This window comes from Felis catus, chromosome D4, assembly GCF_018350175.1.
Source record: "Felis catus isolate Fca126 chromosome D4, F.catus_Fca126_mat1.0, whole genome shotgun sequence".
Classification (NCBI taxonomy): Eukaryota; Metazoa; Chordata; class Mammalia; order Carnivora; family Felidae; genus Felis; species Felis catus.
Genome location: NC_058380.1, coordinates 55,372,256 through 55,395,116, shown reverse-complemented (window position 1 = coordinate 55,395,116; position 22,861 = coordinate 55,372,256). Strand labels below are relative to the sequence as shown.

The 22,861-nt window shown below is 45.9% G+C and overlaps 1 protein-coding gene and 1 long non-coding RNA gene across 6 annotated transcripts in view; both read left to right on the top strand.

Moving 5' to 3' along the window:
• LOC123381772 overlaps window positions 1–5,332 on the top strand; it is a 56,948-nt gene extending 51,616 nt beyond the window's left edge. The window contains exon 9 of the long non-coding RNA XR_006589180.1: window positions 4,900–5,332. This is a non-coding gene — a long non-coding RNA (uncharacterized LOC123381772). The remainder of the gene's footprint in view (window positions 1–4,899) is intronic.
• Window positions 5,333–6,174: 842 nt separating this feature from the next.
• B4GALT1 (beta-1,4-galactosyltransferase 1) overlaps window positions 6,175–22,861 on the top strand; it is a 55,090-nt gene continuing 38,403 nt past the window's right edge. For all 5 annotated transcript variants that reach the window (XM_023242387.2, XM_006939208.4, XM_045043671.1 and 2 more), the window contains exon 1: window positions 6,175–6,748. In XM_023242387.2, the coding sequence (XP_023098155.1) occupies window positions 6,331–6,748 (418 nt within the window). In that variant the 5' untranslated portion in view covers window positions 6,175–6,330. The remainder of the gene's footprint in view (window positions 6,749–22,861) is intronic.

Genomic DNA, 22,861 nt, shown 5'->3' with positions numbered 1-22,861 from the left:
CATGATTGGATCTCAGATTTCCTAAGGACCAATGCCTATTATTCCTTTCTTTCTTTCTTTCTTTCTTTCTTTCTTTCTTTCTTTCTTTCTTTCTTTCTTTCTTTCTTTCTTTTATTTATTTTGGGGGGGGAGAGAGAGAGAGAGAGAGAGAGAGAGAGAGAGAGAGAGAGAGAACAAGTGGGGGAGGGGCAGAGAGAGAGGGAGAGAGAGAATCCCAAGCAGACTCCACACTGAGCCCACAGAACCTGTAGAGGCTGACACAGGGCTCTATCTTACAAATCGTGAGATCATAACTTGAGCTGAAATTAAGAGTTGGAAAAAAAAATTAAGAGTTGGACATTTAACCGATGAGCCATCCAGGTGCCCCTATTTCCTTCTTTCTCTCTTTCGGTTTTATAAATTTTTTTAATGTTTATTTATTTTTGAGAGAGAGAGAGAGAGCGAGGCAGAGAAAGAGGAGGGAGAGAGGGAGCCAGAGGATCCAAAATGGGCTCTGAGCTGACAGCAGAGAGCCCAGTGTATGGCTCAAACTCATGAACTATGATCATGACCTGAGCCAAAGTCAGATGCTTAACGGATTTAGCCACCCAGGCACCCCACCCCATAAATATTATATGCATATTTCGAACATAACCACAATGCAACCATCAAAATTAGGAAATTAACATCAATACAATACTATCCTTATCCTTAGTCTGCATTCAAGTTTCACTGGTCATCCCCAAAATATTTTATAGCAGAAGGATCCACTTCAGAATCACAGTGTTGCATTTGGTCATCATGTCTCTTTAGTCTCCTTCAGTGGGGGAAAAGTTCCCCAGTTTTTCATTTACTATCATGAACTTGACATTTTTATAAGAGGTCAAGATAGTTATTTTCAAGAATGTTTTAAAATTTGGATTTTTCTAATGTTTCCCATTGAAATTGTAAGCATATTGTGGAGGAGGTACTTTGAAATTATGTAAATATCTTGTTACTCATCAAATGTTCATTTCTTTATTTATTCAGTATGAACACATGGTTTCTTATTTTGTTCAATTGGCTGTGAACTGTTTCTATCAATATTTATTTTCATGCTCAAATTTTTCCTAAATAATTTGTGGCCACTGGGAAAACTACAGTGGATTAAAAAATAGGTAGCTGCCGGGGTGCCTAATTGGGCTTTGGCTCTGGTCATGGTCTCGTGGTCCGTGAGTTTGAGCCCTACATTGGGCTCTGTGTTGACAGTTCAGAGCCTGGAGCCTGCTTCGGATTCTGTGTCTCCCACTCTCTGCCCCTCCCCTGCTCGAGCTCTGTATCTCTCTCTTTCTCAAAAATAAATAAAACATTAAAAAAAAAAAAAAAAGATGGCTGCCTATTCTTTACTTGTCCACCCACCCAGAAGAGGAGACATCTACTCCCCTTCAATCTGGACTGCTCAGTAAGTTGTTTTACGTAAAATATCCACAGAAGTGATGCTTAAGGCTGGGCCTTAAGGGGTCTACATCTTCTTACCTTGTCTTGAAATGCTCCTTCTTAGAATGTACCTTTCATTTTGTGAGGAAACCCGAGCAGCCATGTGAGAGGCCTTAATGGAGAGGTCCAAATGGAGAAGAGCCAAGGCCCCTGACCCACGATCATTCTCAGTCAGCCTCTAGCCTACACAAACTGCCAGTGTGAGTGAAATCATTTGGGGACTTTTGACTCTGCCAGTGCCCCAGATGACACCATGTGAAGCAGAACAACTGTGAGATAGAAATGGTTAGTTTGAAGACACTAAGTTTTGGGGTAATATCTTATGCAGATCTAGATAACTGAAACAACTGTCTACTGTGTGCCAGGCACTATTCTATGTCCTTCTGATCTACTAAGGTAAAAGAGAAATGTAAACTGACAGGTGCAGATAAGGGTGCTGTGAAAGGGTAGAGGAAATGTCACTAACCAGGTGAAGGCAGCCTGCGGGGGGAGAAGTGGGGAGGTGGGTAATTCTGGGCAGATCAACACTCAACAGGCAAACTACAAAACCCAGATTCCAGTTTTTGGCCAGTCAGCACTGCAACTTCCTCTTCCGGTATCTCCTCTGATGGGATTAGTTTTCAACCTGACAAAGGTTAAAGTGGAAAGGGCTGGAGAAGTTGTCTTGGGTCTGTCTGCAATACCAGTTCATGTTTGGACAGCTGGACAATATTGTTCTGAAGGTTTCTGGTCTCTGGACCTTTCTGAAGCAAAAAATTTACCAATTCTAGGCACCTCTAGATGGGGGTGGGGGTGCTGATAAAGCTGGTGGGAACCTTGTGGGCTCTGCATGCTCCCAAGGAATAGATAGTTAGCAGTTTCCTTGCTTCCTGGCCACAGAGAGGGTCCTGGGATAGTTCTGTGACCCCCTAACCTCCCCTCAGTCCTGTCTCCTGCCCATCATCTGGACACAAGGAAGACATATCTTCATTTTCCCTTCTCATTTTTCAGATGGGGTCTGTTATAACCCTCCTCACTCATTGGTCAGGCATTTTCCTCTAGGCATAGGCTGTTGGGGTCAGCTTCGCCTTCAGCAGCTCCCTGGTGAACAGCTCTTAACGTGTTTCAAATAATTTAGCAACAAACAAACAAACAAATAAATAAAATAAGTTAACAATAGTTCTTATCCCCTTCCCACATAATCAAGATGATCATAAGCATTCATTTAACAGTTTTTTAAAATTAATTATTTTTGAGAGAGAGAGAGAGAGAGAGAGAGAGCACGCGTGCACACGCTGGGGAGGGGCAGAGCGACTGGGAGACAGACAATCCCAAGCAGGCTCTGCGCTGTCAGCGTGGAGCCCGACACAGGGTTTGAACTCATGAGCCGTGAGATCATGACCTGAGCTGAAATCAAGAGTCGGATGCTTAACTGACTGAGCCACTTAGGTGCCCCTCATTTATTAGGTATTTTAACAAATATTTACTAAGTGTCAACTAAGTGCCAGTTCAGTTCCAGGAGCTGAGGATACAGTAGCAAATGAAAGTTCCTGCATTCATGGAACCCATCGTCTAATAAGGGAGACAGACAACAATAAATAAATATATAGTGCTGGGTAGTGATACATGCTCTGGAAAAAATCATGCAGGGTAAGTATATTTGGAACTATTCCACATAGGGTAGTCTAAAAAGACCTCTTTCTTAAGGTGACATTTGAGAAATCTGAATGAAATATGGGGGAAGACTATTTAAGACTAAGTGAATAGAAAGTATAAAGGCCCTGAGGTAGGAAAAAATAAGCAAAATAAGAGAATAGCAATTAGGTTAGTGTGGCTAAAGCAGGTAGAGCAGGTAGGCAGTGATAGATGTGGGTGGGGAGGAGAGCTGGGAACCAATTAGATAGGGCTCCTACATATTTGGATTACATTCTGAAAAATGGCATGACCTGATTGATGCTTACAAAGATCTTCCTAAATGCTGTTTGGAGAACAGACTGTGGAGGGGGGCACGGAGAAGGTGAAAGCAGGGTGACCAATTAGGAGGCTACCATATAACCCAGGCCAAGATGATGGTGGCTTGGTCCAAGATAGTTGCCACAGAATTAATAAGTGGTTAATTCTGATGATTTAAAGGTAGCACTGACAAAACTTGCCAAGGGATTGGAAATGGCGTTTGAGCGTAAGAGAGGCACATCAAGGATACCTTTTAGGTTTTGGGCTTGAGGAACTGGATGAGCAATGGTGCCATTCCCTGCCGTAGATAAGAATGAGAGTGGAGTATAAGGAGTAGGTTATTGAGGGCAGGATGTATTGAGCTTGAGATACTGGTTTGAGGCACTTGAAAATCAGTCTGAAGATCTAGGCTGGAGATAGAAATGTTGCAGTCATCAGCAAACAATTATTATAAATTACTCCTAGGGAGTGTGTAGACAGAAAAGAGTATCATGTGCCATGTTCTGAGGCTTTCAACAGCTGGGGAAGACAGAAATTTTGTGGTTATTAGCATACAGATGTTATAAATCACTTCTAGGGATTCAGTACTGACAGAAAAGAGCATCATAGACAGTGGCCTGGGGCCTTCAACAATGGGTGAAGAGGAGGAGAAGCCCACAAGGGAGACAGAGGAGTGACCAGTGAAGTGAGGAAGATCAGGAAAGCCTGGTGTCCAGAAAGGCAAGTGAAGAAAGTATCCTGTATAATCACAACCAAGAGTGAACTCCTGAGCCTCAGTTTTCTCAGCTGTGAAATGGAGACAGGAACAAGTACCTACTTCAAAGTGTTGTTAGGATTGAGACGATGCATATAAAGCAGTTAGGCTTGTGTTTGACTGGCATATAGTAAACTCTCAATCTATGCTAGCTCTTGCTATCATTCCCTCCACTTTAGAGTTGGCTGCCAGAGCTGTCACCCTCTCCATCCACATAAATAATAGCACTCTCATGGGTCTTTCTCAGGGGTCAGGTGCCCCTGCTCACTCAGGCATCAGGTGTGCCTGAGGAGTGGCCTCTGAGTCAAATTTGAACCACACAACTTCAGTGCCTAGGCCTATCACCCCGATAGCCTCCAGCCCTTACCTGCAAATCAACAAGGGTTAAATGTGTGGTGTATAAAGGTTTTGAAAACAGAATTCTGACTCTGTCCCTCACCAGCTGTGGGATCTTAGGCAAGTTTTTTTTTAAGTTTATTTATTTTGAGAGAGAGAGTGCACACAGGGGAGGGCCAGAGAGAGAATCCCAAGTAGGCTTTGTGCTGTCAGCAGAGCCAGGAAGCAGGGTTGGATCTCACAAACCGTGGGATCATGACCTGAGCTGAAATCAAGTCAGATGCTTAACCGACTGACCCACCCGGACGTCCCCTTAAGCAAGTTTTTAGCCTTCTTGAGCCTTTAACTTTTTTTTTTTTTTTCCCAGCCAAGGCCTAATCCTGAGCAATTTTTTTTTTTTTTTTTTTTTTTTTTTAATAAAGACAGACTGCCACATGCTGTGCCTCATTTGAATGTATCTGGAGTTTTGGAAGCTTGACCACCCTACATTCTCCTACAAATGGACCTCCAGAGCTTGTTTGGAGAGGAGCGCAGCTACTCCTATACCCTTGATGGAAGGCCGATCCTCTATCCGGGAAGGTAGTGGGAAGGTTGTCCTTTTCCACCAAGACCACAGCTCCGGAGGGATGCACCTGGAGCAGAGAGGGAGGAAGGGGACACCCTCCTAGCCAGCCAGATCAGCTGAATCAACCCTGGCGATCAATGGGGTGACAGATGTCGCAGCCAGATAGCCCTCACATCCAAGCCTTTTACTCTTTATCTGTAAAATGGGGGCAATTCCTACTTCATGGGATTGTGTCTGGGTTCACACAGACTATATAAACAAAGCTGGCTGATCTGTTTGCCAGCATGGGAGTTACTGAGGCTTCTTGCCACTCTCCTGCTCAAAGCACACATCCTCTCGGGCCAGGATGCACGTAGAGGAGGCACTCCACACACCCAAAACCAAGCTGGGTGGGCCTCTGCCCTAGGCTGGGCTGCAGGTGAGTTAGCCAGACAAGCGGAGACTTGTGCACTGTCTCCTCCACGGGGCGAAGGTGAGCCGCGCCTCCTTGCTGGGCCCTTACATTGGTAGAGGGGTCTAGCCCCGCCAAGGGAGGGGTACCGAACGTCCCAGAGAATCCCTCCTCAGCTGTTCCACCTCCCGCCCGGCGTCGAAGCCCGTTTCTTGGACAACTCTTTTCCGTTCCTCTTCCGGACCCACCAGGCCTACCGAGCCCCGGGCCGGAACGCCGCCGCGTCCCCCCACCCATCAAATCAGCAACCAGCGTCTCTCTGCGCCACCGCGTGTAGGCCCAGGCCCGTACCCCAGCCCTTCAGCACCGCAGGAAGTGGTGGCGCCTCTGGAGGGCAGCCAGGAGGAGGAGGAGGGGTGAGTAAGAGGAGGAGGAGGCGGCGGCGCGGCTGGGTAGCAACCGAAGCCACAGGGCAAGGGCTCCGGAGGAGGGCGGTGTGGGAACCCGACCGCTCAGCGCCGCGCCCCGGGGCAGCCAGCCGCGCTTGGAGACGGCCCCGCCCCCTGCAGCGCCCCGCCTCCCGAGTCCCCGCCCGCGCACCGCGGCTCCGCCCCAGAGGCCCCGCCCCCCTGCTCCAGTCCCGAAAACCCCGCTCCAACCGACGGCCCCGCCCCCGCCCCCGCCCGCGCCTCGGGCGCACTTCTAGTCGCTGGGCGGCCGCGCTGGTCGGAGTCTCGGCGTTCCGCCGCCTGCCACCCGGCGCCGCGCTCCCCTGCCTCCCCTCCAGCCCCTCCCCCAAGAGCCGTGGTCGGGCAGCGCCTGGCCGGCGGCCCGCGGGCGGGCCGCCCCCCTCCCCCCCGCGGTAGCCCACCCGCCTCTTAAAGCGGCGGCGGGAAGATGAGGTTTCGGGAGCCGCTCCTGGGCGGCAGCGCGGCGATGCCGGGCGCGTCCCTGCAGCGGGCCTGCCGCCTGCTCGTGGCGGTCTGCGCGCTGCATCTTGGCGTCACCCTCGTCTACTACCTGGCCGGCCGCGACTTGAACCGCCTGCCTCAGCTGGTGGGAGTCCCTACACCGCTGCAGGGCGGCTCAAACGGCGCCGCCGCCATCGAGCAGCCTTCCGCGGAGCTCCGACCCCGAGGGGCCCCGCCGCTGCCGCTTTTGGACGCTTCCTCCGAGCTGCGCTCGGGTCGCGACTCCAGCCCAGACGCGGACTCTCACCCCGGCCCCGGCCCCGCAAGCAACTTGACTTCGGCCCCAGTGCCCTCTACCACAGTGCTGTCGCTGCTCGCATGCCCTGAGGAGTCCCCGCTGCTCGGTAAGGACTCGGGGACTTTCCCGAATTTCCCCGACAGGGTCCCCTGGACGTTCGCCCATGCCCTCTTCCAGGATATTCAGCCCCCCAGTTCCGGATCGGAGTCCCTAGTCCCAAACAGAGGTTCCGGGCTGGATGTAGGGAGAGGGTGGGAGGCGAGATTTTTTTGGATTTACTTGGAAGGCTGGGGCGGGGGTGGTACAAGGAAGCTGCAGGCCCCTCTGTTCCCAGAAGCAGAGAAGGCCTTGGAGACTTCCCTGCTCTGGCCCGTGCCTCAAGAAGTTTTGGAGTTTGAGTTTGCTTCGGGCATGGAGCAGCCTTCGCCCTGCCAAGTCTGGTAAGGACCAAGAGACAGCTCAGAGTAACCTACTCCAGTTTAGGAAACTGATGATGAGGCCTCCAGTGGGGAAGGAAGTTGCCCTCCCATTTCACATCCAGCTCACATACGTTGTCTTCCCATAGAAATACTCTCCTCTGAGTGTGGGTTAACTTTTCCTGAGCATTAGGACGAGTGACTTGCTCTTTAACCTCTGGTTTCTGGAAGATAAATGGTACCTAAGTCAGGTTTGTTTTGGAAGGCTAGATGAGACAATATAAACAAGGGTTTACATTAATGAAGGTAAACCCTTAGTAAATTGTTGCTATTATGTTAAGTTCCTCCTTTGTGTAGATCCCTGCCCTGGGGCCTTCCTACCCTGCTTCCTGCCCCCGTAGGTTCCCAAAACCTAAGTGAACTAGCACTCTTAAGGGCTGAGGGTGTTTGTATGAGTACAGTGTGTGTACCATAGGGGCTGGAGAGCTAAACTATAAACTAGTTCACACCGAATTGTCCCTTCCAGGAAGCAGCTCAGAGTCTCAGGTATCTTGCCCAGATAATTGGAAATGTGGCCACCAGCCTGTGTTTCAGCATATACTGGGAGTTTGAGTGGGTGGGTTTGCATTCCTCACATCAGGAGGAGTCTGAGCCCGTGCCTGTTGGAGGCAGTGGGGGGGAACCTTTCCTTGGTCTGTAATCCACAGGCAGTCAGGCCCAAGGCAGCCACAGGTTGTTCCCAAGATTATCATACAGGTGGCTGCTCATTTTTAATGCCAGGGTTTATTTGTTGCTCTGAGTGAGGGGCCCTGGCAGCAGGGCAGGCATCCTGCCAAAGGAACTCTGTCACCTTCCCGCAAAGCCCTGGCAGAGAAGGCCTCCTACATGTTCTTGCTCAATTTCTCCAATGATTACTTCAGTATTTTCGTATCAAGTTTGGGGGGAAGCTCTTGGAATTGGTCAGACATGAATTGTGGAAGTAAGGGGATTTTTTTTTTTTTTTTTTTTTTTTGTAAACAGAAAATTGAGTCCCTTTGGACTCAATTGGACTTCCCTCTGGGAAGGAGACTAGTTCTGTAAAATAAAGTTGAATATTTGCCCCGCTGCTAAGTGTCTGGCCTCACGCATCTTAGAGAGTTTCTCAGAATCTCTTTCTTATATGTAAAATGAGGTTGTTGGTGATTAACTCACAGGGTTATTTTTAGAACATAAATGAGATTGCGTACATTAACTACACGGCAAAAAGGACTTGGGACTTGAAGTTCCATTTTCTCAGACTCCCGTGGAGATAGAAGGCTCTGAACAGCAGAGAGAAGGGGGAGGAGAGAGAAGAAATCCTCAGAACCCAGAGAGGCCAGGTTTTGTGTTTTTTGGTTTTAATTGTCGCCTAGACATTTATTCAGAAAAAAGAAACTAGCAAATTAAAGTACTCCAATGTTCACTAGATTGGTGTTTGAGGTATGAAGTCTTCTTGATGAAGCTGGAGAGCCCGTGGTGCTGTATCTCTGCTTTGTTTTGTTTTCTAATGGTGTTGCTAGTGATTGGTGACCAGTTACTGGTATTTCTGAGCTGAACTTTGAATTGGTGGTTTGAAGGGACTTCCTGAGAGATAACGTTTGGAGGGTGAGGAGAGAGGCCCTGGGCCTTCTCTAGCTTGGCTGCCTTAGCGTGACACATATGGGACCATGATGTTTGGGCAGCTGCTACGGCGGTCCCACAAAGTGAAGACAGGGGGTTTTTCTTCATTTTAATTGAGCCCTTAGGTTTGAGTGGTTGGGTGCAGCTCTTGGAGTGAGGGCTCCTGGCTGGGAGGGGGCCTTGAGGAATCTGAAGGTCTCTCAGAGTGTGTGGGTCAGGGGAGTTGAGCCCATCTGTTCATCTGGGCAGGTGTCAACCAAAGCCCTTGTGGGTGGTTTTGAGGTTGATGGGAGAAAGCATCCGTGGGGTTTAGAACTGCGGCCTTTTCACTACTTGCAGTTTCTTTCCATGACTTGGCTTTACTTTCTGTTGTCCAGGGGTCTGGGCCATACGCTATGATAAGCTCCTGTCTGGAACATGGAGGGTAATGGGCATGCTCTTTCCCGGAGGAGCCAGGCATCAGACTGGGCTTGATGAGTGACTGTTTGATCTGTCGTGGGTTGTTAGAGCCTTGAGACAGACTTCAGAGAGACTTGGGTTTGAATCCTGTCTACACTATCTGTGTGACATAAGGCAGATTGTAGAGTTTAGAGCCATTGTAAGCCCTACTTCAGGGTCCCCCATGGGCTAGTGTGAGGCCTTCAGGAGTAGGGACTGAAGGGGGGAGGTAGGCCTTTCCTGAGGACTCTTACAAGTTCCCCAGGGAGTTCTCTCAGACAGTTCAGAACTCCAGGCACTGTCCTCTTGGCCCTCTGGCTGAGCAGCATCTAATCCACTGAACACGGTCATGTGGCGCCCTTTCCTGGCTGCCTGGGTGTTTGCCTGAGATGTAGTCAACCTGGGAAGAGGAGTGGTCTTGCCTTTTCCTTTTCCTGGGATTTATTCATCTCTGCTCAGGTTTGGTGGCAGCTCAGCGTGACTTGACTTGTACTGGCACTGGCACTGTCAGCCCAGAGAGGGGCTGGGTGGGAGTGGGCAATACTTTAGGTTGGACTGGTTAGAGAAGGCTGGGCTGACCTGGGGGCTCATTTGGAGCCTGGTACACCTGGTACAGTCTTGTCAAGGGTGTATGGGGTGTGGGGGGTGAGTAAAGGACTGCTTAAACCCAGAGACTTCCCCTGCCCTTTGTGCTGTGAAGAGATTCTCTTCCTTTGTTCAGACGAGGACTGTGATCTAGAGGTGGGCACCAGAGAGTTGTGGGCCCCTGGGCCAGCAAACAGCTACTGTAGATAGCCAGGGCCCTGGGAGAACACTTATCCATGAGCCAGTTTCCCCAGCTTTTGTGGGGGCTGTCAGCCAAGCCCCTGCCATGGCTTGCACCCTTGGGAAGACAAAGCACTTTCTGAGTCTCTGCTGGGCTCTCAGCTCTCAGGTGTTTTTCCACCAGCATGCTGTCCCCCTCCCATATGCACACATGTGGACACGAGCAGGCTGCCCAGGACAGAATGTACTTTGAGGACATCTGTTCTGGCCTCAGCTTGGGAAAGGGCTTTCTCTCCCCTTTGGAGATGAGTCTTGGAGCCTCATCCTCAGGGTTGGGGGAGGCATGGGGAGCCTCTCCTGTGTCTAGGTCTTTAAGCTTTGTCAGATTAGGTAACTAGTACTTTAAAACAGTTTTTTTCCTGTTGTTTTTCCTGGGGAAAATAATTTACTGACAAATTGACAGATACACCTTCTTGTCTGACAATCCGAGATTATGAAACACCCTCTATGACTATTTGGCTCACTTTCTTCCATTCAGCCTGATGGTGGCTGAAGTGATTCCTGACTGTGGCAATCTGTCCCAGACTCTGAGCAAGCATGGAAGTTCCTTGGGGCATGAGGAGCAAGAGCCAGATGTGGGATTGGATTTCATCCGGAGCATCTTGGACCCACAGTATCCCAGGATGGGACTGTCTAGTTCTCTGGCCCCATCCCTCATTGTGCTAGAGGGCAAGGGTGTCGTCTCAGGCCACACAGCCAGGAATGGCCAGCTGGGGCTGGAACTCAGGTATTCTGCTTCCCAGCATAGTGCTCTTCCTTGAGGTTATTGCCCTGTAGATACCTAGTGCAGGGGCTCAGAGCAGGCTAACTAACATTTGGAATTTGGGAGGACCCTCTCTCTCTAGGTGTGTCTGTGTCCACCTGAAAGGTCTTATGTAGCAGCTTGCATGGACATCCTCAATGGCTAAAGCATCTGGTAACTTCATTCACTTGCAACAATGTGCCTGATCTTTGCTGGGTACTAGTGCCGCAAAGAGGAATATGACAAAATGCCTCTTCTTTAGGAACTCATAGTCCAAGCAGAGGAGGCATAATTAAATTTTGCTGATGTCATTTAGAGAAACTAAATTGTGTGTGTGTGTGTGTGTGTGTGTGTGTGTGTGTGTGTTATAGTCTCTCTCCTATCCATCCCTCCTTTCCTTCCTTCCTTCCTTCCTTCCTTCCTTCCTTCCTTCCTTCCTTCCTTCCTTCCTTCCTTCCTTCTCTTATTCAGAAACCCAGAGTTGATATCAGAGTTCTTCAGTCCTGGTTTTGATTGTGTTGAAAAGTTCCTCTAATTTCTGTAGCCTCAAATTAGCTTGGCTGAGTAATCTGTACCTTGCTGCTTTATAATGACTGTAATGATACAACAGCAACCATATGGTCTTTGGGTAGCAGCAGGATAGGGATTTCTAGGCTGAGACTAGACTAATTTATGGGTTGGGAACAATGGGACAGTTCATGCTCAGGCAGTCCCCGCCTTTCCATAGACTTCACCCTGGGGATCTTACAGGCTTTGGGGGCAGGTCTGGGAAGCTCATCCCCTTTGGTCTTAACTGGGCTCTGGGTGTGTATGAAAGGGGCCCAGTTGTCCTGTGGCCAACTCAAACCTGGTGATTTCTCCCCCGCTCTTAGACCCAGTGCCTCCTGTGCCATCTTCACTATTCAGTGTTCCCTATTCAGCTCCCGACAAGAAGCAGAGACTGGAATTCTGCTTGAATCCATATCTATCTGGAAATTCCAGTTATTCTTATCCAGTTAAGGGCAATCCGTTTGTTTGAGGACAAGTGGTCCGCCTTTGTGGCTTAAATCCCTTGAGGCCTGGCACTGTGGCCATTTTACACTTGGCTCTGGCACTGCCCAGGGTGGTCTGGCCAGTGAGGTCAGCCAGCCAGACCCTGATTCCTGGGGGATTTCACAAGGCATGGGATTGTGAGAGTTCCTGGGAGCCGGACTGTGACTATGATTGTAAAGGCCCCAGTTATGGGGGTCTCTGTGTTTAACTGGGCCTACACAGGTCACGAGCTCAGGGAGAGATTGCAGATCCTGTTGTAAAGGTCAGAACCTCCAGGTTCGAAGGTCGTGGTGGCTTAGGATCAGGGGTCAGGGTCTGGTTGGGAGCTGGTTCTGGGTGGACGTGGCCTAAAGGGATTCGTCCTTAGAAGGCAGAAGGGCTGAGTCACACGCTCAGTGTTTCAGGTTCCACTTTCCAGCCTGGCCTCAGCCCGCCCCTTCCCTACACAAATGAAGGCCAGGAGATACATAATTGGCCGTTGCTAAATTCTTTGGCAGTGATTTTAATGTCTGGTCTGGGTGTGTTCTGTAGCTGCTTCCCTTTCCCCCTGCCACTTTCTAAAGCCCCTCGCAAAGCCCAGAGAGAGGGAAGGATTCGCCTCCCTGGAACACGGCAGTCTAGGGCTGTGGGTCTTTGCTTTTCTCTGTATTTTTTTGCGGAGCGCACGATCTCTTCGTCTTCTTTGCAAAAAGTAATGCAGGCTTATTGAAAATAACTTGAAAAGTTAAAAGAGGTAGAAAAGCACACTTGTATTCCTATTACCTAGAGGAGACATGTAGGCACATCTTCTGTTAGTCTTTTTTCTTGTACATATGATAAGAATATAGTTACTGTCTTTACAGATGAACACATAGGTTGGTATGTTTAGATATAGATAGCCCGGTGTCCAGCATTTGTCACTTAAGATTCTTTCTTACGAGCTCAGTCCTACAACTTTAAAAACCACAAAAGCTGTGTCATTCTGTCAGCTGAATATGCTATAACTTTCTTTCATCATTTAGTTGTTGTTGAACACACACATGTAGTTTTTGTTTTTCTTGGTGGCCCTCTGAGGCTCGGACATAAAGTACTACACTTTTTGGATTTTTTCAATAGTAGGGTTTTCCAAAAAGGGGGGGAAAAAGGGTGAATGCTTTCTGAGAAGGGCTATGTTTTAAAACCATTCTTACTAAAAAAGATAGACCCATTGAGAATTACAGGTTTGCTTAGTGCTGGCAGAGGAGTATCATTTATTGCTGAATGAGGGATGTGTCTAGAATTCTGATTAAAAAGGAAACTAGGTGCAGGAAGTGCCTGGGGCAGGGGCAAAGGGCCAAGCTGCAGGACAGACTCTTGGGATCAGACTGAGCAGAAATCTGTTGTCAACAGAAGCGGTGGGGGTGATGCCCCAGGAGTCTGCTTTCTCAGTAACTTCTCCATTTGTCTCCTTAGCAGCCAGGTCCCTGGGCTAGGCTTACGTGGACTGTGGCACTGAGGCCGTGGAAACACCAGCTAGCTAACCCAGTGCAGTTGACATGACTGACTTGTGACTATTTCCACAGAGCTTGTGGGAACAAGCCAGCAAATCAAACTCTGAAACAAACAACACAGCTCTCCCACCTCCAGGCAGTTCTGAGATCTGGGGAGGGGCCACAAAGTGAGAACCTGCAAGTTTCCAGGAATTGCTTTTGAGAGAAGCCTCAGAGACCAGTAAAGCCTGGCGCTCAGTTGGAACTTGTTCAAGTGGTTTGAGCAATCCAGTCTCAGGCCAGTATGCCAGTCTCTTCCCAAGGTGTCATTCCACTTTGAAGTTATTCCACTTTGATTGCCCTCACTGCATCTACATTTTCCTCTTCCAAGGGACACTTTGGATTTGGGAATCTGCCAGGGGTTATTTGGCACAGAGCCTGGGGATTCAGGGGGAGGCTGTGCTGAGGGAAGAGGCGGGGTCATGTCCCACCAGCATGACCAGTATGGTATGAGGTCAGGTTCCTTCCTGTCCCACCACATGGGTCTGGAGGTTGTGGGGAGGGTCCCTGGTGGGGGGTGCAATAATTGCCTGGCCCCCTGACAGGGTACATTCTAAAAGTGCTTTTAAAGTTTTCTTTAAACATTTCTTTCTGTTTTGCATAATATCCTTTTGCCTTTGACATCCTGAAACGGCAGATCGGTGTTGGTTGTTTCAGGACACCACCACCGCCCGCTTGAAAAAACAGGAAAGGCCTTCCCAAGTGGAGGGTGGACCCTGGGAAACTGGTATTTGCATTATAGGAGCTGGGCGACTTGGTGTTGAGGTGTTGGGTGGCTTCTGGCATTCAGATGAGCACCAAAGGAAGCCTGCCTGGCTGAGAATGGGTAGACCTGGGTATTCACGCCAAGTCAGGAAGGGCCCTAAGAAAGAGAGTAAATGAAGACTGGTTTGCTCATGCAGCGAGCCTTTATTGGTAACTACATTACGTTAGGCATGGGAGACAGACATAAACAAAGGCTGGTCCTTACTCCGTGGTGGACAGACCTGGGAAAAACTGTGTAGTCAGACAGAGGAAGCATGAGGGCCCTCAGGGCACCGAGGAGGTGCAGGGAACCAGATGGATGATCTGGGCTAGGTCCAGAGTCAAAATGAGGGGCCTCTCTTCCAACACTGATTTTTAGCATCTCTGTCTCTCCCAATGTGTTTGAACAGCCTCCCTGGTTGGGAAGGGCAGGGGTCTACTGCTGAATGTGGCCTGCAATTTCCTCTGGCTGCTGTTAGGCCACATGGGAAGAACGCCGTAGCTGAAATGCCAGCTGCTGCATACAGTCACCTGCAGGGCGGGAGAGGACTGGAAGTGGAGGCAGAGTGAATGGAAGATAATGAAAGACAGAGAAGCTAGTATAGTAGGGACCATACTGGACAAGGGAAAGCTGAGGATAGCTAGACCGAGGGGACCAAAGGAAAGAAGGTAAAGGGAGAGAGAGATACAGAAAGAGGAGGTCGTGGTCTGCAGGGGAGAGGGGCAAAGCCTCAAAGACCACTGGCGTGAGAATTTCGAGTTCTGGTTCTTCTAAGTCATTACATCATCTTGGGCAAGTCCCAACTCTGTCGGTCCCTCTTTCCCTTTCTGAAGTTTGAGTGGTCTTCAGTGCTCGTCCTTCTGAAGTCTAGGTTGGTATGGTGGGAAATCCTGGTCATATTTGCAACATGAAAAGCCTCTGAAATAACCTGTGAAGCTCACTACCTACTGCCCATTTCAGGCTCTTGGGGTGAGACTTTTGCTGTGGATTTTGTCGTCTCGAAGCAGGCACAAACATTTTAGCAGATGATTGACCTTTGAAGTGGCATGGAGAATGTTTCTTTCCATCACTCTGGCTAGCTGTTTGATATGGGAAAGCTGTTATTACCCTTTCTGTGCCTCTGTGTTCTTGCCTATAAAATGGGGGTGATAATAGTGTCTACCTCATGGATGTTGGGGAAGTTCAGGTAGGAGGCATAAAAAGACCTAAAACAGTGCCTAACACTGAGTAAGCTCTGAGTGTGTTATTTATTATTGGTAGCACTAACAGTTATTTCTGAAGATTTTGGTTTTTGCTTTGTAGGATTTCTTCCTTTTTTAAAAAAATTTTTTTTTAGTTGAAAATATATCACTACATCAGATGTTTAAAAAACTATAATTCGGGGTGCCTGGGTGGCTCAGTTAAGTGTCCAACTCTTGATTTCAGCTCAGGTCATGATCTCATGCTTTGTGAGTTTGAGTACCACATCTGGTTCTGTGGTGACAGTGCAGGGCCTGCTTAGGATTCTCTTTCTGTCCCCTCCCCTGCTCACATGTGCTCACACTCTCTCTCAAAATAAATAAACCTTAAAAAAAACAACAAACTATAATTCTACTACCTACCATTGTAATCAAACATGTGTCTACCACTGTAACAAAACCTGCCATTGCTTTTTATTTGTTTGTTTGTTTATTATGTTTTTATTTTATTTTTGAGAGAGAGCGCATGTGTGCACAAGGAGGAGAGGGGCAGAAAGAAAGGGAGACAGATAATCCAAAGCATATTCCACACTGTCAGCACAGAGCCCAACGCAGGGCTCATACTCACTAACCCTGAGATCATGACCTGAGCTGAAGTTGGACACTTAAATACATACATACTTAACTCTGTTGTAATGGTAGTATAAAACTGTTCTGCGTTCTGCCCATTTCATTCAATGCTATCTTAAACTGTTAGGTTATTTGTAATTATCCTTATTATCTTTTCAAGCTGCTATCTAAAATTCTTATGGATATTCCCTTAGCATTCAACATTCCAGGTTTCTCCATTATAGATAGTCTTTTTTTTTTTTTTTTTAAATCATAGATAATCCTGAATATTTTCACTTATGTTGAGCTCTTTGCTTCAGTTGAATTAACTCCATGGGATAAATTCTTAGGAATTCTTAGGCCAGAGGACATAGACACTTTTAGGACATTGGTTCACATTGCCACCTTGCTTTCCAGAAGGGTTGGAATAATCCACAGGCCCTAAATCGCAAATTCCTGGGCTAGGGATATTGGCTTTTAAAGAATATGGATACCAATAGAGTCAGATTTATCTGGAGTCTTATATCTATACTCTCAGCTTGTGTGTGTGTGTGTGTGTCTTAAGTGGCCTGTGTAGGGCACTGTGGCCATCTTGGACATGAGGCTTTTCCTGTAAGCCATTGCATCTGGGCAGTTCCTGTTGAGGTGTATCCATAAGGGCCTTACTGATGGCTCTTTGAGCACCTTATGTACCTTCTTTGCCAAAGAGTTGATTTACACAAGGTAAGAAACTCCGTCTTCCTATGTCTGTGGAGCTAAATCTATAGAATGGGGGACAGGCTCTGGCTTTAAAAGCCTGGCTTAAAAATGGTGTTGACCTAAAACTTTGTGGGTTGATGTCTGGGAATACCGCATGCAGCTATCCACAGAAACCATGATAGGTTCTGACTGGCTAGTCTGGGCAGCTGACCATTTAACCCATATGGATCAACTCCAGTCTGACAGACTTGGTTTATGGGATCTAGGAATGAGGCCCAAAGGAAGAAAGACTTAAATTATATTGGGTAAAAATAAATTGATCAATAACTATAAATTGCCAGTTCTGCTCCTATGCCCCCCCACTCCCCCTCCACGCACATGCCTCTTTTGTAGATAAACAGGAGTCTGCTGAGTTCCAGAAGTAGTAGAATGACCTTAGAGCCAGCGATTTCAGTTATCAGCGGTTTATAGATTAAGCAGATGGGGTGCATTCAACTTGTGACTGTTCCTCCTCTCATGTTGTAACCACTCTTGTCCTCTTGTGCTACATCCCATGGTGATCAGCTGTGATTTAACAAGGTACTACTCCCCGGGGCTGTTTATAGTCAGGCTAGAGCTGCTGTCCAGCATGTTGTTCCTGGGGGACCCAGAGCAGTACTTTCCTCTTGTGTAAAATGGGGGCAATAATTCCTACCTCCAAGAGTGGATGAGAGGATTGAATGAGATGAGGTATGTGGTGATGTCAGTACTCTTGTCTTTTGTTCAATGCCTAACCCCATTCTCTTGGGTGCAGAAGGCTTACACTCAGCCTAGTAGGAGACAGAGTAAAATTTCCTCCAAATGCAGTTTTGTCTTTGTTTTTGTTTTTTTCCATTTACCCTGGGGCAGAGTTAAGAGGATAAGGGAGAGGTGTGAGGCTGTAACCATAATTTAGGGACAGGGTTTAGCTTGGAACCAGGGTTTAGTGGAGACCTACCCCAGTCCACAAGGAAGCCTCCCTCTTGTTGAATCCACAACACTGTGGAACTTGCAGTGGGGATTGCTCTGTGTCAGGCGTGCCAGGATTCTGTGGCGATTCATAGCCTTCCCTTCTCCAAGTGGACATTGTCAGTCAGTGTCCTGGGGAGAGAACTTCGTGGAGTACAAATAGTTGAATGGTCAGGAAGAGGAGCTGGAGGGAGTATTGGGTGTTTGGTAGAGTCTCAGGAGGTGAGAAGACATGTGTTGTGGTTGAGAGGTGGGTGCTGGGCTCAGGCTGGGGTGCCCAGTGACCTGTGCTTGGTGTGTTATTAGAAAAACTTAAGAGGCTGTAGATAGCCTGTCTTGTAAAAGAGACAGTAAGAAATACTGATCTGTAGCTGTTGGGATTTTTTTTTCCAGCTTTATTAAAGTATAATTAACAAATAAATGATTTGTAGTTTTCTTTATTGTGATGCCTTTGTCAGATTTTGGTGTCAAGGAAGTACTGCCTCATAGAATGAGCAGGGAAGTGTTCCCTCCTCTTCCAATTTGTAGAGGATTTGCAAAGGATTTGTATTAATTCTTCTTTAAATATCTGGTAGAATTGACAAGTGAGGCCATCTGAGCCTGGGTGTTTCTTTGTGGGATGCTATTTGATTACTAATTCAATTACTTGCTACATGTCTATTCAGATTTTCTGTTTATTCTTGAGTCAGGTTTGGTAGTTTGTGCCTTCCCAGGAATTTGTTCACTTCATCTAAGCTACCTAATTTGTTGACATATCGTTGTTCACAATACTCCCTTGGAATCCTTTTTGTTTCTATAAGGTTGGTAGTGGTGTTTCCTTTTTTATTGCTGATTTTGGTAATTTGAGTTCTTTCTTTCTTTCTTTCTTTCTTTCTTTCTTTCTTTCTTTCTTTCTTTCTTTCTTTCTTTCTTTCTTTCTTTCTTTCTTTCTTTCTTCTAGCCAGAAGGATGTCATTTTTGTTGATCTTTTCAAGGAACCAACTGTTGGTTCACTGATTTTCTCTATTGTTTTTCTGTTCTCTAGTTCATTAATTTCTTCTCTCATCTTTATTATTTTGTTCCTTCTGCTTGCTTTAGGTTTAGTTTGCTGTTTTCCAGTGTCTTAAGGTGGAAAGCTAGGTTATTTATTGATTTAAAGTACATGATCTAAAGGCCATGTACTTGTAACATTTTCATAGATGGTGTCAAATTGCCTTCCAATTGGTTCTCATCAACAGTGTTTGAGAAGCACCTGTTCCCCACATCTATGCCAGTTAACAATCTTTTTACATTTGCCAATATGATGGGCAAAAGTGATACCTTGTTTTAATTAGTTCCTTTGATTACTGATGATGTTGAACAAACTCTTAGGTGTTCTTTGGCCATTTGTATTTCTTCTGTAAATTACTTAATATTTTTACCCATTTTTCTATTAGTTTTAAAAATATGTTTGTAGGACCTTTTAATATTATGGATATTGCTCCTTTATATTGTTTGCAAACATAGTCTCTCTCTCTCTTTTTTTTTTTTTTTTTTTTGGTTTTGTTTTTTTGGTTTTGTTTTGTGTTGTTTTTGGTTTCCACCACCTTTCCTTTCCCCAGCCTGTTAGGCAGATTTCTTTTCTTTCTTTTTTTTTTAATTTAATTTTTAAAATTTACATCCAAGTTAGTTAGCATATAGTGCAACAATGATTTCAGGGGTAGATTCCTTAATGCCTCTTACCCATTTAGCCCATCCCCCTCCCACAGCCCCTCCAGTAGCCCTCTGTTTGTTCTCCATATTTAAGAGTCTTTTATGTTTTGTTTCCCTCCCTATTTTTTTTACTATTTTTGCTTCCCTTCCCTTGTGTTCATCTGTTTTGTATCTTAAAGTCCTCATATGAGTGAAGTCATATGATATTTTTGTTTCTCTAATTTCGCTTAGCATAATACCCTCTAGATCCATCCATGTAGTTGCAAATGGCAAGATTTCATTCTTTTTGACTGCCGAATAATATTCCATTGTGTATGTATATACCACATCTTCTTTATCCATTCATCCATCAATGGACATTTGGGCTCTTTTTCTGTACTTTGGCTATTGTTGATAGTGCTGCTATAAACATCGGGGTGCATGTGCCCATTTGAAACAGCATACCTGTGTCCCTTGGATAAATACCTAGTAGTAGTGCAATTGCTGGGTCATAGGGTAGTTCTATTTTTAATTTTTTGAGGAACCTCCATACTGTTTTCCAGAGTGGCTGTACCAGTTTGTATTCCCACCAGCAGTGCAAAAGAGATCCTCTTTCTCTGCATCCTCGCCACCATCTGTTGTTGCCTGAGTTGTTAATGTTAGCCATTCTGACAGGTGTGAGGTGGTAACTCATTGTGGTTTTGATTTGTATTTCCCGGATGATGAGTGATGTGGAGCATACTTTCATGTGTTGGTTGGCCATCTGGATGTCTTCTTTGGAGAAGTGTCTATTCATGTCTTTTGCCCATTTCTTCACTGGAGTATTTGTTTTTTGGGTGTTGAGTTTGAGAAGTTCTTGATAGATTTTGGATACTAACCCTTTATCTGATATGTCGTTTGCAAATATCTTCTCCCGTTCTGTTGGTTGCCTTTTAGTTTTGCTGATTGTTTCCTTCGCTGTGCAGAAGCTTTTTATTTTGATGAGATCCCAATAGTCCATTTTTGTTTGCTTTTGTTTCCCTTGCCTCTGGAGATGTGCTGAGTAAGAAGTTGCTGCGGCCAGGGTCAAAGAGGTTTTTGCCTGCTTTTTCTTAACCTCTTCTTCCAAATCTATCACTGATGCTGGTAAATCAGAAAGGAAATGCAAAATTTTAGCCACTTGTGATTGTAGGGCTGTAATAACCTGTAGGCTTTGAAGTTGCTGAGATTCAGGGGAGAAGGCAAAGTTAATATTTACTGAATATCTGTAAAGAGTTAAGTGCTAAACATTGTGATGAATATATACAGGTGTCCTTTGAACAACATGGAGGTTAGGGGGCCTTACCCCCCTGTGCTGTAGAAAATCCACATATAACTTCTCACTCTTCAAAAACTTAACTCTTAATAGTCTACTGTTGACCCTAAGCCTTAGCGATAACGTAAACAATTGATTAACATGTTTTGCATGTTCTATATATTATACTGTGTATTTTTTACCATAAAGTAAGCTAGTGAAAAAGATCATATTGTTAAGAAGGTCATAAGGAAGAGAAAATACATTTACAGTATGTTACTGTAAAAAAACCTGTGTATAAGTGGACCTGTGCAGTTCAAACTGGTGTTCAAGAGTCAACTGTGTATGTGTTATCTCATTTACCATCTGAAAAGAGCACATTATTATCCCCATTCCTCAGAGGAGGAAATTGGAGCTGACTGCATTTAAAGTGATCCTGATACCAGAAAGGTACTGCCAGGAATGCATGACTGGCTGACTGCCCAGATGGCCCACAGGGCAGCAGGCTCGCCATGGTTCAAGGTCTGGCTCTAGATGGAGAGAGGATGTATTTGTAATCAGCATTGGGGATGTTCTAGAAATTTGAGTTAGGGCTCCAGAACTGATGAGAGGGGCTGCTGACTCACTAATAAAAACTCCCAGGAGACTTATTTTCATGCTGGAATACTAAATTGCTGCTTTATTGGGAAGATTAGAACTGTTGTCAGGTGGCTTAGAATTCTCTGGCTGCTGGCAATACTACAAGGGAAGCCATAGTGTAATCAAATCAGGCAGCTGGTAAGTCAGAAGTCAGAGCAGGGAAGTGAGTTGTACCCTAAGGTTGGATGGTGTCTGCTGTCATGGCTCATGAATCCATCCCCACGGAATTGCAGACCTTTTTCAGGGACTGGGGTCCGGTCTAGTGGTCAGGCCTTTCTTCTCCCCGTACAGTTCTGGAAGGACACATCCAGCTCCGTCTCCACCACTCCCCCATTTGTTTCTTTTTGTACTTTCTTCTTTCTTCCCTTTCTTTCCATCCAGCCATCAAACTTTATTTCATGGCCCATTATCATCACAGACTCTACTGCTTTATTTTCTTTGTTCTGTTTTATTCTCATTCCCACTTCCACTTCCCAACCACCCCCCTCCCCACTTGAGCAAACACTTTAATGTGTTTCATGTGTATCTGTTTTTCTCTTGCCAAATTGGAGCTGCTGCTTTTTATATGAACATATTTATGTATTGAATTTTTTAGATTAACATATAGTAAAATTGGCCTTTTTTGGGTATACAGTTCTATGAATTGTAACACAGTGCACATTTGTGTAGCCACCACCATGATAAGGATTCAGAACAGTTTTATCACCCAAAATTCCCCTTGTAATCACATTCTCCTCCCACCTTTAACCCCTGGCAGCCACTGATCTGTTCTCCATTACTAGTGTTGTATCAGAATGTTATAAATATGTATCATACAGTATATGTACTTGTATTTTTATTTTATTTTTTTTAAAGTTTTTATTTAGGGGCACCTGAGTGGCTCAGTTGGTTAAGTGTCTGAATCTTAGTTTCGGCTTAGGTTGTGATCTCGCGGTTTGTGAGTTCCAGCCCCACATCGGGCTCTGCACTGACTGTACAGAGCCTGCTTGGGATTCTCTCTCTTCTTCTCTCTTTACACCTCCTCTGCTCACTCTATCTCTCTGTTAAAATAAATAAACTTAAAGTTTATTTAAATTCCATTTAACATGCAGTATAATATTTGTTTCAGGTGTACAGCATAGTGATTCACCACTTCCATACAACACCCAGTGCTCGTCACAACGAATGCACGCCTTAATCGCCATCACCTATTTCACCATCCCCCCACCCACCTCCCCTCTGGTGACCTCAGTTTGTTCTCTATAGTTAAGTCTTTCTTGGTTTGCCTCTTTCTCTTTTTCCCCCCTTAACTGGTTTGTTTTGTTTCTTAAACTCTACATCAGTGAAATCATATGATATTTGTCTTTTCATGACTGATTTATTTCAGTTAGTACAATACTCTGTAGCTCCATCCATGTTGTTGCAAATGGCAAGATTTCATTCTTTTTTTATGGCTGAATAATATTCCATATATGTACATATATATATTTATACACACACACACACACACACACACACACACACACATACACACCCCACATCTTTATCCATTCATCAGTCGGTGAACACTTACGCTATTTCCATAATTTGGTTATTATAGATAATGCTGCCATAAACATCAGGGTACATGTGCCCTTCAACCCAAATTTTTGTATCCTTTGGGTAAATACCTAGTAGTGCCATTGCTGGATCGTAAGGTAGTTCTATTTGTAACTTTCTGAGGAATCTCCATACTGTTTTCCAGAGTGGCTGCACCAGTTTGCGAGTTTGCACACCACATGTAAGGAATAGCTTTCCCTTCTCCCCTATTAATGCATATATTGGTGCAGACTTATGGATTCTTTACTCAATAGCTCATGAT